Raw genomic sequence first — 13,206 nt, 5'->3', positions numbered from 1 at the left:
ACAAATTATTATAGTTAAGTATTGGAGGGGCTTTAATAGGTTTTATGCTTGCCAATAAGTTTTTTGAGCTAAGATTGTAGACCTCGGTTGTTTAAGGAAAGAAAATAAGTAAATATTCACACACACTATTATTTTTAAAGATAATAGTTATTTTCTGAATTGTGCATTTTTCATCTACTAAATGTATTACATTTTATAATAAAAAAAAGATCAAACAAGTGTATGTTTAGATTGATTTGCTGATATGTGATGTTTGTGAATGCATTGTATAAAATTTTTGTAAGAATATTTTATAAATTAATTTATGAAAAAGAGTGTTTTGGAGTGGATATATATATAAAAGGTTGCATAATGACTCTTATATGACTGCGAATAAAGTAATGATATCTGGTGAATGGAATTCTTAACACTAGAACTCGTTCTAATAGTCCACCAATAACTTAGAATAATTGATAAAGTGTGTGTGGAGCTTTCCTTACAAGCTGTGGCTAGCTTACCCCTTTGTTCCCTTTTTTAGACAAGTAGATGACTAAAGTAAAGAAGTTAGGGGGTGATTGTAATTACGGGTGGACTATGTTTTTAATTTTTTCAACTTTAAGCTAATTTTTTGTGTATTTTTTTTTTGTTTTGATGTCCCGAAATCAAAAATAAATTTTAAAAAATAAAAAAATATATTAATATATTTTCTAGCAAAAACACACTTTAAAAAGAAATCTTGACCACACTCTCAAATATGTATTTATTGAGTTTCAAGTTATAAAATCTACAATGTCCGTTTAACTTGTTAGTTGAGCTGAAGGAATGAATTAAATATTTTAATTTATTATTGTATATTTATTATTAATATTTTTGAGAACTTGTAATAAGATTTTTAGTACTTTTTGTTAGTAGAATTTTCATCATATCTGAGATTTAATGTTGTTGAGTGATTATTTGTAAAATTCATACATTTAAGACCCTTTAGTTTAATATTTATGGTTTTTGCTAAACTTTGTAAAATTAGCATTTATAATATCCTAGGTTAAATGCTAGATAAGTGTCTACGCATTTTTAGGGGCGACAACATAAATTTTGTGTTTTGTATGAATCAAGTCACTTGCTGGAGAAACTACTTCAATTATTTTTATTAACAAGAACTAACAGGGGAGGGGAAATCATGGTTCCCCTCCTCACATGTTATTGTTCACTGGAACAATAACCATTTTTTTATTTTTCTTTTTATTATATATATATATATATTAACATTAAATTTATTAGGAATTGAATTTTATTATTTATTTTAGTTTTTTTTATACGGAGTTATTATAGTTTCGACAAAACATCTTAGCATTTGGTTGGTGTTTAATTTTACAATCGTCTACTTTTTTCTATTATATTATTAAATAAAAATGATCTATCATATAGTTAACATAAAAAACCATTTTAAAAAAATATAATTATTATGAATCGGGTTTCATGATTTATTTTGATTTTTTTTTTAGGTTATTGCGTTCATAAAAAAAATGTATCGGCATTGGGTTAGTACTTGGTTTTTTGAGCATCTATTTTTTTTATTATATTATTAAATTAAAAATTATTCAAGAAAAAAAATATAATTATTGAGAAATAGATTTCATGATTTATTTTTTTATAGGGTTATCATAGTCATAGAAAAAATTCATGGTATTGAATTGGTGCTTAATTTTGCAAATGTCCATTGTTTTATTATATAATTAAATAAAAATAATTTTAAAAACAAACAAACTAGGTTGTTTTTAGTTGATCCAACATGTTGTCTCAATAATTTTTTTTTAAAAAATATTATCATAGTTAAATTATATTTTTATTATTTTTTTAATTTTTTTTAATTCATTAAATTAACTAGTCAAATAAATAACTCTCACGTAATTTAATTTGAGGAGCTTTCAGGTTTTATGCGCTGAATTATATTGAATGATTCAAGCGTTATTTTTTTATAAATAAAATCTTTGGCCCTGCCACGACATATCACAAAGAATTATCCAGTAACGACACTTTCTGAGACGGAGTGTGCATGAGAAAGAAGAAGAAAAGAAAGCATGACAGCATTATGCTATTTTATAAGAAAACAATTACAAGAAAAATTGTTTGACATTCAATTACATCATCAATATGCACGCAAGTTATAAACAGCTTCCGTTAATATAAATATTTTTATAACTCTCTCTTTTTTTTTCCTTCATTTTTATTTTTTTTTCCTTCATTTTTATTGTTGTGTAGAAATTGTTTGGGAACGCAATGTAAATTGTGTTTTTAAAAAATTTAATTTAATTTTTTACTAAAATTTAATATGATTTATATGTTTTAAATTATTTTAATATGCTGATGTTAAAAATAATTTTTAAAAATAAAAAATATTACTGATATATATTTTAACACGAAAAATTACTTAAAAAACAACACTATTATACTTACAAACATACTCTAAAAAGAGGGTTTTTTTTCTTCTCACAACATGCATACCACAGTTCCCCTAAAAAACAATTGTTCGGCTCACACCTCTCACCTCTCAAAGTATAGAATGTTTCCTTTTAACTGGAACTGAACTCGAGCATTATGTGTGAAATTTCTTACTTCACAGATGACTCCCAGTCAAGACATTTTTTTATTTAAAAATATATTAAAATAATATTTTTTTATTTTTAAAAATTTATTTTAACAATCCTAAAACATAAAAAAATTATTTTTTAAAAAGAAATCTCAAAATTTACTTAACCCCGTTTAAAAAACATTACCAAACAGAAGCTTTGTTTAATGAAAAATCCTGGCATGGTCATCAAACTCGGCGGTTCTTGAGTCAACTGTGTGAGTGTGATTGATGTTACCATTTTATCATCTACGTGGCATGAAAAGTGACTCAGGCTTCACATGGGCCAGGTCTCGGCTTGCTGGACTCCTTAGCAAGCTCTACTAACATGGCCAACTCCCAGATCCTACATAGTTGATGCAGCGACACGTAGATGCTGGTCCGCTTCTCCAGTTGTCGGCCACCAAGGGGAGATAAGGTGGACCTAGTGACCTTGATCTTCCAGGTAAGCATGTCAGAATGTTGATGGTCTCTCTCATTTATCAGCGGCACTAACCACCCTTTGTTGGAGCTGTGCTTTACAGGGCACCCACAGACAACAATGGACCCATATATCATCCCAAACATTTCACCTACCTTACAGGAAAATCTTTCTAGCTATTACTTGGGTAGCCAATTAAATTCAGTTGCATTTAATGCTGCCTGCTGCTCCATTAAAGCCACGCAGCATGAGTTAGAGAACAATGAATCCAATCTCTTGAGCACCTGCAAAATCACAAGTTTGGACTGCATTGCAGTGACCATGAGGAAAAAGGAGAGGAGAAGAATAAAACTTTGTAAAATGGGGAATCCATATGAATTAGAAGAATATAATTTACTGAATATTGGCTGTGGTTAACTAAAAAAAAACATAATCTTTGATTGCAAGGGACGTCCTTGTCATCAGTATCGCATTCTTGAATCTTGATAATTCGCTAACTCGAGCATTCGTTCCACTTCACCAATAACAGATTAGTAACTTGCATTCTGCCATCTCTAGAAATCGGAACCCTTCAGTTCTGCAATATCTCAGTCGAGCAGTTAATCACTTGTTTAGCATTGTAATTGCTGGCATGTTCTTTGCCTTGAAAACAATGACAGCCGGATCATTGATCACTTGATGTGCTGTTTCCTGTTCCACCAACCCAATACTGCTTAACAGCTACCAGTATCTTCTCAGGTACTAGGGGACCATCCTCGTGATCCATCATTTTTGTATCCCACCTCATTCCTTCAGTAATTTTCTTGACCTTGTTCAGAACATCAACTTCATCTCGGAAGATTACTGTCCCTTCAGGCCGCAAAATTCGATCCATTTCCAGAAGGATGTCTTCCAGATTACACCTGTTTCAATCATTCAGGTACATTAGATTAGAAATCAGTGATGCTCAAAGTTAGATGACAAGCCGCAAAACTCTTAGCTGATACTAGACAGGTCCAACTTCTATTATATACCCCCAACGATATTCACTATTTGACTTCTAAACTAGAAGGTTTTAGTCATGTTGCAAACTACAACTGAAATGACCAGCTCTTGAAATCACCAGATCAATATTTTGAATATCAGAGTCGGAGCTGTCAATCAGATTTTTAAAGCAGATTTATGTAAGAAAAGTAGAAGATATGGATTTTCATGACACCTATTTAAGTTAAATGCACAACTTGCGCTCAGACAGTATGTCAAGCAAAAGAAAAGCTCATTAGCATGGACATAAAATGCATCATGTGACTTGTCAACGAGATAAAAAAATTCTTTACTGACAAATTAAATAAAATTCTGCGATTCCTTCGTGAACAATAAATTATGCGATTCCTTCATGAACAGTCATTTGATATTACTGAAATTTGACACAATTTATGGCCTGCAGGGAAAAGAAAATGATGACGACGATGGAGATGAGGCTTACTTGTTCTGGTACAAACTAAAGACACCATTCGCATGGATAAAGTCATATGTCCTTGGGTATGTTGAGAACCCTTCACACCTGAAAGAAGAAAAAAAATGAAAATGTCATGAGGATTTCAAAGCAATGACCTTGTTAGGTTTCAATAGTGAAATTCTTAAGTTCATCTCTCAATGTATTTCATTTAAGAGATGGAATTTAAAGGGGTAAGAAATGGCTTATGATTCTCCACGTATTTGCCATTTGCACTGTCATAGGCATTGTGCTTGAGAATAATCATAAGGGCCTCACACTCTCTCTTTTACACTCCTATTTTCTATTTATTTACCTTCTGGTATTTGATATTCTTATCTATTGAGGATAAGTAGAACTCAACTCAATTGCCATGACATACTGGTGGTTAATGAGTTGCAAGGAATTTGATAGACAGCAGCAACAAAAGTATCAATAAGAAAAATGAATTCACTACGAAAAAATGAACTGAATGTTTCTCAAAGGAAAAAAAAAAATTTGCAAGCAAGTAAAACTACTTAGACATAGTCGATAAAATAAGCTAATTCTCATGAACATCGTGCACGGTGCCTCATGCTACATTTTCTCGGTAAATCCCAGTATGATCAGCAAACTGCATTAATTTCTTGTAAATAAGTGCTCAAGGGTATTAATTTAGAGGCAAAGTCTGTTGGTGTTAAGAGTCCAAGAAAACTGGATTTTACTTGCACCAGGGAGCGGGGGGCTAAGGCACATTGCATACCCTAACTGTTAAATAAAAGGAAAAAATCAGACCACTATTAGCATGGAATAAAGAGATAAGATTCAAAAGGACTTACCAGTCATGATAAATTCCAACCAAACCTCTCTCGTAAATAACTCCTAAAGTGTTCTTAGCAATTGTTGGAACTACATTCATCACCCAAGATTTTGGGGATTCAAGTGCTGCTGCAAATCCCCCAAGCCTTGCATTCATATCCATGATGTTCCGATATCTTGTGGTGCCAATCAACTTATTGATCCTTTTATAAGCATGTACATGCTTTCTCAAAAGTTTATTGTCCTCCTCAAAAGATTCAGCTGTGACACCCTCAACAAGTCCCTTGGCTATCTGAGGAGGAACTGCATGAAGCCTCTCGGGAAATTTCTTTAACCCCCCTCCTGCTACTTCATTTGCACTGGTTACTTTAGGGAGAGGAGTTTTGCAAGTTTCCATTTCCTTGTACCTAAAATAAATCACAGAAGAAAGAATTAGGGAAAAAATTGCTAATTATAGAAATTGCAAGGACCATTATAGCCAGTGATACCTTCAATTTTGTCAAAGGGTTCACCTGAGGGCAGGCTAATCCGATTAGTTCACCATGGAAATGGATAAAAGAAGAAGAAAAGAATGCTTTAATTGAAAATGGCACAAAGAACGAAACACTCTTTCTGCAGGTTGACCTGCAATCATGTTATTTATTTATTTTATATTTGGCCCCTTCAATTACTTGGTCAATCCATGGTTATCTTATTTTGAGCATATGTCACAAGCTATGTATCTAGTTAGTCCAACCATTAATAAGACATTTTCAAATTTAGATGCTTGGTATGAATTCAAAACATGGTGAAACTAAGCCTTGGCATTGCACGAAGATTCACCCACGACCACAAATGAAACAAGGGTGAACCTAGTACTACTCTGTCTAGCCCAACTATAAACATCTCAAAAGAGATATTTTTAACCTAGAAATGGGATATCCTCCCCTTTCAAAAATCTTCTATTTCTAACCCTCCAAATTTCAACCTAATAGAACACAAAAAAGCAAACTCTTGAGCTTCTTCTTTTCCTTTTAAACCACCACTCAATGCCATCTTTCTAAAAGTAAATATGGCGAACTTGGCAAATCCATGAGCATTCCAACATCACATCATACTCGATGAGCAAAACAATTAATGTTTTCATCTTCTAATTGGATGTTAAGATCTCCATCAGGTATAATAAAATACAAGCAAATCAAGCTGCATGCAAACTCACCAGACATCATCAGCATCTTTTGATTCACAAACACTAGCAGACTTCCTGTGGCAGGTTTTGTCATTTACTTTTTTCCTAAAGATGGCAATATCTCCCTTCTCGTACTTTTTCTCCCAGCAAAGACTTTCAGCCAGCTCTTCAATCTTTCTTTGCTCGGCTTGGAGATCAGCCTTAGACCGCTTCCATGTTTGATAGTAGGTCTTCCAATTGATTGGCGGGCCAGAAAGGATCCAATATCCACCAGGTCTGAGGACACGGTCAACTTCCATTAAGTACATTCCATCTGGATACAGGAATCCACATGTTAAAAGATTGTAAACTTCCACCAGGTGAACAGAGATCTATTCAATACAATCAGTTCGTGAAACCTTAATTTCAGATAATTGAACATAAAAGTTATGAGTAAATGTTAAACTAGAATGAGAAATATTCTTTTCGTGGAGTACCATCTTAAAAAAATAATAAAAATAATAATATTATTATTTAAAAACCATGAGTAAGTGAAGCAGTGTGTTAATTGTTTGTTTTCAAGTGCCCAAAAAAAAGGACATAAAAGGTCAGGCCCATTGCTTGGGCCCCTAGTAGCAGGTCCACCCTGGCCTTACCTTTTTTTTTTTTTTTTATCAAGGGTGCAGACAACACGTCATATGATGAGGCAAATGACATGTAATTCACTTGCCCAGTTTCTAACAACTGATGCGGGCAAAAACTCTCCTTTAGTTTTCTGAACCAAACAATCCATTTTTCTACCAATTTTTGACTTGAGAACACATAAAAAACAGTATACACAACTCAAAAAACTCACTTGTCCTCTTAAAGTTGCCAAAAATCAATCAAAAAAATGAAAAATCAACCCAAGACCCTATGGAAACCCCCGGGCAATATCATAATTTACACCCTAAGTCTTTCCCAAGCCCCAATCTGTATTTTCAACCAATTTAAATGCCAATAACCAACACCATCCAACTTCCCTAGTTGAATAGAACATTTGGGCACCAAACTTAATCACTTTTAAGCCCGCAATCGTGACAAACAACCACTTTCTCTTTCTACAGCCGTTTTTTGGCGAGTCTCTCTCATTAAGAGATCTTAAAACAAATAAAATGAACTTGTGAATCAAAATAAACATTGGTAAAAACTTCAAATCAAACTTATTGTTCTTTGTGTTTTACAATTTAGCGCCCTCTTTTGATTTGGTACTTCTACCATAATTTCAATGTTAATTCATAAAGAATCCTAATTCTTCATAAGCACCATAAAGAATCCTTCTTTATTTTGAAGTTGTAAGTAATTTTTACAAGAAATGGTTTGTTCACATTTCATGAACCTTTTTACTTTGATATATAGTTTCTGCAGTAAACAGAGTGTCGTCAGTTGGTTATATATATATATATATATATATATATATATATATATATATTAGCATTCAATCATCAATCAACTCTTGCAAACTTATAATTTTCATGAAAAGGATCCTTAATGCTATAAATTTATATATTTCCATCTATCAGCTGAAACACTGAAGTCTCTTGCTTTAAGAAATATATACAAAATCATCACTGATATTAATAGTAGTAGCACTAACCATTTGCAGTCCATGGAATAAGACATCGAGAGCACTGGGCCATATCGAAGGCTCTTGATGGGAAAGGAAGGCGTATTGAACCTAGAACCCCAATAACAGCAGGTACTCCCCGCTCCAATGCAAATTGTACCTGTGCTTCATGATTGTCTCGTGGTGCAAAGGACATAGCCAACACATTTCTTTTCATCAGGTATGCACCCCAGCTTGCAACCTATATGATAATTGCATTCATTAGTTTTGCAACTTAAGATAAAAAGAAACCAACATTAAAAATGAGTAGCTTTCATGCACTGCTTGCGAGAATGGAAGGGAAGGGGAGGAGGGCAGCATGTTAGGACCACTGGTGCAACAAATGATACATTTTTTTCTCCACTGTCATGTAATTAACACATAAAAAGGAAAAACCTAATGATCCTAAAACTGACAGGTCATATGACATTCAGTGAGCAAGATAGTGAAGAGGTTTTTGTACTTTAAAGAATCACCGAAAAACAAGGGATATACTATGGAACATTAGAGACTCAAGATTGGACCTGCATAAAGATATCAGAAGTATGGCCATCCCCTATTTGGCCATCGCATCCAAATAAGGACAATACCAAGTGCCTGGTTATAAATAAGATGAATTATGACAGCCCTTGAACTATAGGGGAATATCCAACCCAGTAAAGCATTACAAGACTATCAAGCAGTATTTAGGTGGCTCCACACCCATGATAAATATCTCAAGACAAAAGACAATAGCTATAGAGATATTAGCAAAACAGTTAACCAAAAGTTCGGACTAATCACTGGTAGGAGCTCAATTCTAAGCTTACTAGGCAGCTGAACATTTATATACAATTTCGTATGCATGAGTTGATTGCAATTTGATTGAAAATATTGAAAATAAGAGCAATCAACATACACCACAACCAGTATCTAGCGCTGTTCTGACAGAGCCATCTGCTATCGGGATCACAGATGCAAGTTCATCAATGTATGCATCTGCACCTTGAGGAAACATGGTTCCTCCTCCTGGAAATTTGAATACATCACCCTGAAATTGAACCCAGTTCTGAACAGCCTTCTCCACAGTTAGACTTTTATGAGGAACATTAGCATAGTGGACATAATCACGTCCTTCAGGCCAAGGAAATGGGGTCTTGTACCCTTTGGGTGCTGGAATAAGACAGTGCAGTTTTTCCTCTTCAGGAGGACAATGCCTTTCCCGGTATATCATATTCTCCCGTGGAAATTTCATGGCTCGATCTTGTTCTTGGCAAGGAGTATAATCAGTATACTTAACATGACATGGCTTAAATACTTTGGCTTTTGGCTGAGAAGGCTCAATAATCTCAACATAATTATGATGGGTTTCAAAGTTCAGCTCGGTAAAGATATTGCAATCTGTCTTCTTGGTCATCTGTACAGCTATGCCATCTCCTTTTCCAAAACCACTCTTCTGCCATGCTCCCAAGATGTAAAAGAGACAACATAAACAGATAACAACGAATATAGACAACGAGCTTCGTGTTTTGAAGCCCATGGAGCTATGCTTGGTACCCATGATGTGATTGGGAGAATCCCCTGAAGCACACAATAAGATGTAATATAGTTAGAAGGAGATTTAAGTTGCCATGTAGCATTTATGGGAGTGAATAAAGGTGAGAGGACAGAACTTCTCTATCATGAAAGACAGCAGATATGCTTAAACTATCAGTAGATTAAGATGCCTACTGCCATTCAGAAGGCAAATGCATGACTCTTAATATACTCAAATTGTTTACATATATGATTGACAAAATGTCTTCTAACCTCAACACGTATGACAAATAGATTGTCTTCCACGTGAAATCATTGCTAACTTCTGGTTTACTTCAATTAATAAATACATTTGCTGTCTCATTTAAAAATTTTAAGCTCTTTTTTTATCAAGATGGTCGCGGGCTCACTAGTAAGAACAAGATGTATCACGAGAATCTCTGACCAGTGTTTTTAGCAATTTTAACATTAGCAGTCTCCGATAGAATTCATGAAGCAACTCAATAATTGGAAAACAAACAAATCTACTTCCATGGAAGGCTAACTCTCAAATTAGTCATCGCTAATTGACACGGAATTAAAGAACAAAATTAAAGAAACAGCACAAATAGTTACAACTGCAGAACGCTCGTTCTGAATTTGAGATCTAGATTTACAAATGAAGTCATTTATTGTCATGAATTGTTACGCAAGCAGCTAAAAGAAATTTAGATTCACTTCCCGGCTCTAAAAGGTCTGGATTTGTTTCTTGAGCTGTAATAGATAAAAGATTCTCTCAAAGTTATTGCTGCGATTCATAGGCCTAAAGGTTGGTTATATTAAAGACGGACAGAAGACTTAAACGTTTATGGTCAAGCAATAGATTTGACAACAAAGTTACCATCTTTAACCCAACAAGATCATAAATCAGCAAACCGAAGCGAGAGAGATAGAGAGAAAGTAACATCATTTGAAAGCATTTCAAAAACCCAGAAAGAAAAAGGAGCAAAACAAGCAAAAAGACATGAACTTTTGAGATCATTTGATAGCATTCCACCAACCCATTAAGCAAAAAGAATTGAACTTTTGAAGAAAAAAAGAGTAAAAGAAGTAGAGAACTGGATCAAACGATTCAAACCTGAAAAATAAATCTAGCTAGCTCTTAAATGAGAGCTTACTTCAAACTCACAAGCAACCTTGCTCCCTCTCTCGATCTCTATGGTGCTAGAACTGGGTTTTCAAGTGTCCCAGTACAGGTAGAGAGGCAAGCGGGGAGACAGAGTATTAAAAGACAGGGTTTTAGTAGCTTGTACATAAATAAATATTCACACCGGGACTCTGGTCTGGTAGAGTGGTAGTTACACAAGATAAAAAAAACTTCTATCCTTAGTTATTTACAATTTTATCTGCAGTTAAGAGATTGGAGAACAGTGCATCTTCAATCAAAGATTTTTGGAAAATTGCCACATAAATTAGAAAAGAAAAAAAGACAAACTAATATGAATTTTTTTTTTATGAAATAGTATATTTTTGCTTGTAACAGTTCGCACGTATATTAAATGTAGCACTGCTAAACTACAACAACTAAATAATATCACAGTTAAAAATAAAATTTTAATTGATATCACGATATAATTAATTGTTGTTTCAGCATCAATTATCATCTATTTAAATAAACTTGGGTGGAAGTTGTTTGTTTTGTTTTTATATTTTAAAAAAATTAAATTTTTTTATTTTTTATTTGTTTTAAATTAATATTTTTTTAATATTTTTAGATCATTTTGATGCACTGATATCAAAATAATTTTTTTTTAAATAAAAAACATGATGCACTTATGTATTCTCAAGTTAAAAATATTTTAAAAAACAACCGTAATTTTTAAACTATGCTCAAAGAAATTTATCAAAGCTTGTTATGGAAACTATTTTAATGCAATTCTATCAATAACATGGATTAAAAATTTGAGGGATATAACTTAATTTATCAGATTTTAGATTTGCTTTTTAGAGGTTATCATTTTGAGTCCTGTAAATTTCAGGACTATTAAAAATTTATATAGTCATTAATTTTAGAACCTGTATAATTAAAATACATATAAACTGGTCTTAACATTAATATTAATAATAAAAAAAAAACATTTACCAAAATTCAACTGTTTTAATGCGCTGTTGTATCAACAACATAAATCAGAATTATGAAACATTAAAAAATTATTATAACATATAGAATCATTGATGAAAATGATTATTTTAATGGCTAACGACTCATGACATTCTAGAAAGTTTCTTGTGGTTTCCTTAAACACAATTAAAGAGAGAAGAAGGGGAGACCATGATTCTGTTTACATTAAAATTTAACGTCAACCTGTCATGCTTGGAAAGCTTGAGATTTACTTTTTTTTTTTGAAGTTTGTTAATTATTTTTTCATGCTTGCTAATAATAATATTTAATAAAAATTATGCTTTTGAAATATAACAAGATAAAAATTTATTATTTCACCAAAAAAATCTTCAAAAGGTGTTATTCTAAAAAATAAAAATATTTGAATGCTATGCTAATTTTAAAAAAAATCCAAGATTTAAATGAAGATGATATTATTATTATTTATGTGTAAATTAGATACTTCACCCGTGTTTTGCCGTGTTTTTTTTCAAATAAAAAAATTACATATATAGGTTTCTTATACATGTTTTTGTAATTAAAAAAATAAAGTGAAAATTAAAAAGTTCATGCATAAATGTAATTAAATAAAACAAGAATTGTATACGTTAATAAATAAGAAACAAAACCATTAACAATAACTAAAAATAAAAATAACAAAATTAAAAAATAGATGTAGATAAATATATTTAATTTCACAAGCCGAGATATTTATTTAATTGTGTTTGCTGAATTTGTTTTATTCAAGCAAACAATAATAAAAATAGAGACACAAATTAAATTAATTAAATATAATAAAAAAACATTATGCAAGATTGTATATATTAGAAATATTATCTGAAAATAAAAAAAGATAAAAAAAATATAGATGAACTTGAAAAACTCTTTAAAATTTAAATGTATAACAAAAAAAGATAATCATCATTTAAAAAAAACTTTCTAAACAAAATAAAAAAGAGAAGAAGTGTTAGTCTAAATATAAATAAAAAAATAGAGAAAAAAACCATATAAAAAATAAATAAATAATTTTAAGAAATAATTAGAAAGAAGATAATTTAGAGGAATAAAAAATAAAACAAAGGCTAAAAGATGATAGGCATGAGAAGACAGGGTAATCCGCCTAGCCCAATTCCATGTGCGTGTACTGGAATTGAAGGCATAAATTGTAAAGAGATAAAATTTTTATAAAAGGCTTAAAGATAAAAATTAGAAATTTAAAGAAAAGAAAAAGGGCACAAGGAAAGAGAAATGAAAAAGAAAAGAAAAAAGCCCGCCAATAATAAATCTCTCACCTACCACCGACACATATCACACGCAGGAGGAAAAAAAACATGAGAACACATCTAACAACATGACAAAAAAAAAAAAAAAACAGGTTTCAATACTAGGAGTCACCACCCACATCGATCAAATTACAAGGGCACCTCTCATAGGCTATCAACTTTTTCGAACAGGTATTTT

The 13,206-nt window shown here is 32.0% G+C and overlaps 1 protein-coding gene and 1 long non-coding RNA gene across 3 annotated transcripts; one reads left to right on the top strand and one right to left on the bottom strand.

The window, feature by feature from the left end:
- Positions 1–3,378: 3,378 nt before the first annotated feature.
- Positions 3,379–10,920, bottom strand: LOC133674426 (probable methyltransferase PMT14). Of its 2 annotated transcripts, none has more exons than XM_062095522.1 (7): positions 10,723–10,920; positions 8,989–9,650; positions 8,082–8,292; positions 6,497–6,779; positions 5,319–5,705; positions 4,492–4,569; positions 3,379–3,928 (listed from the first exon to the last, which is right to left on the bottom strand). In XM_062095522.1, exons 2-7 carry the CDS (start codon positions 9,628–9,630, stop codon positions 3,691–3,693), a joined length of 1,839 nt encoding a protein of 612 aa, XP_061951506.1. In that variant the 5' UTR covers positions 9,631–9,650; positions 10,723–10,920; the 3' UTR covers positions 3,379–3,690. The 2 variants fall into 2 exon arrangements, with proteins under 2 accessions (XP_061951506.1, XP_061951514.1); XM_062095530.1 differs by having other exon boundaries at positions 10,763–10,920.
- Positions 3,861–4,794, top strand: LOC133674438 (uncharacterized). The gene is made up of 2 exons (XR_009835232.1): positions 3,861–3,945; positions 4,453–4,794. It is a non-coding gene; the product is annotated as an uncharacterized LOC133674438 (long non-coding RNA).
- Positions 10,921–13,206: the final 2,286 nt, after the last annotated feature.

The sequence above is a fragment of the Populus nigra genome, chromosome 1, assembly GCF_951802175.1.
Source record: "Populus nigra chromosome 1, ddPopNigr1.1, whole genome shotgun sequence".
NCBI classification, from domain to species: domain Eukaryota; kingdom Viridiplantae; phylum Streptophyta; class Magnoliopsida; order Malpighiales; family Salicaceae; genus Populus; species Populus nigra.
This window is presented reverse-complemented; position numbering and strand designations above follow the sequence as displayed.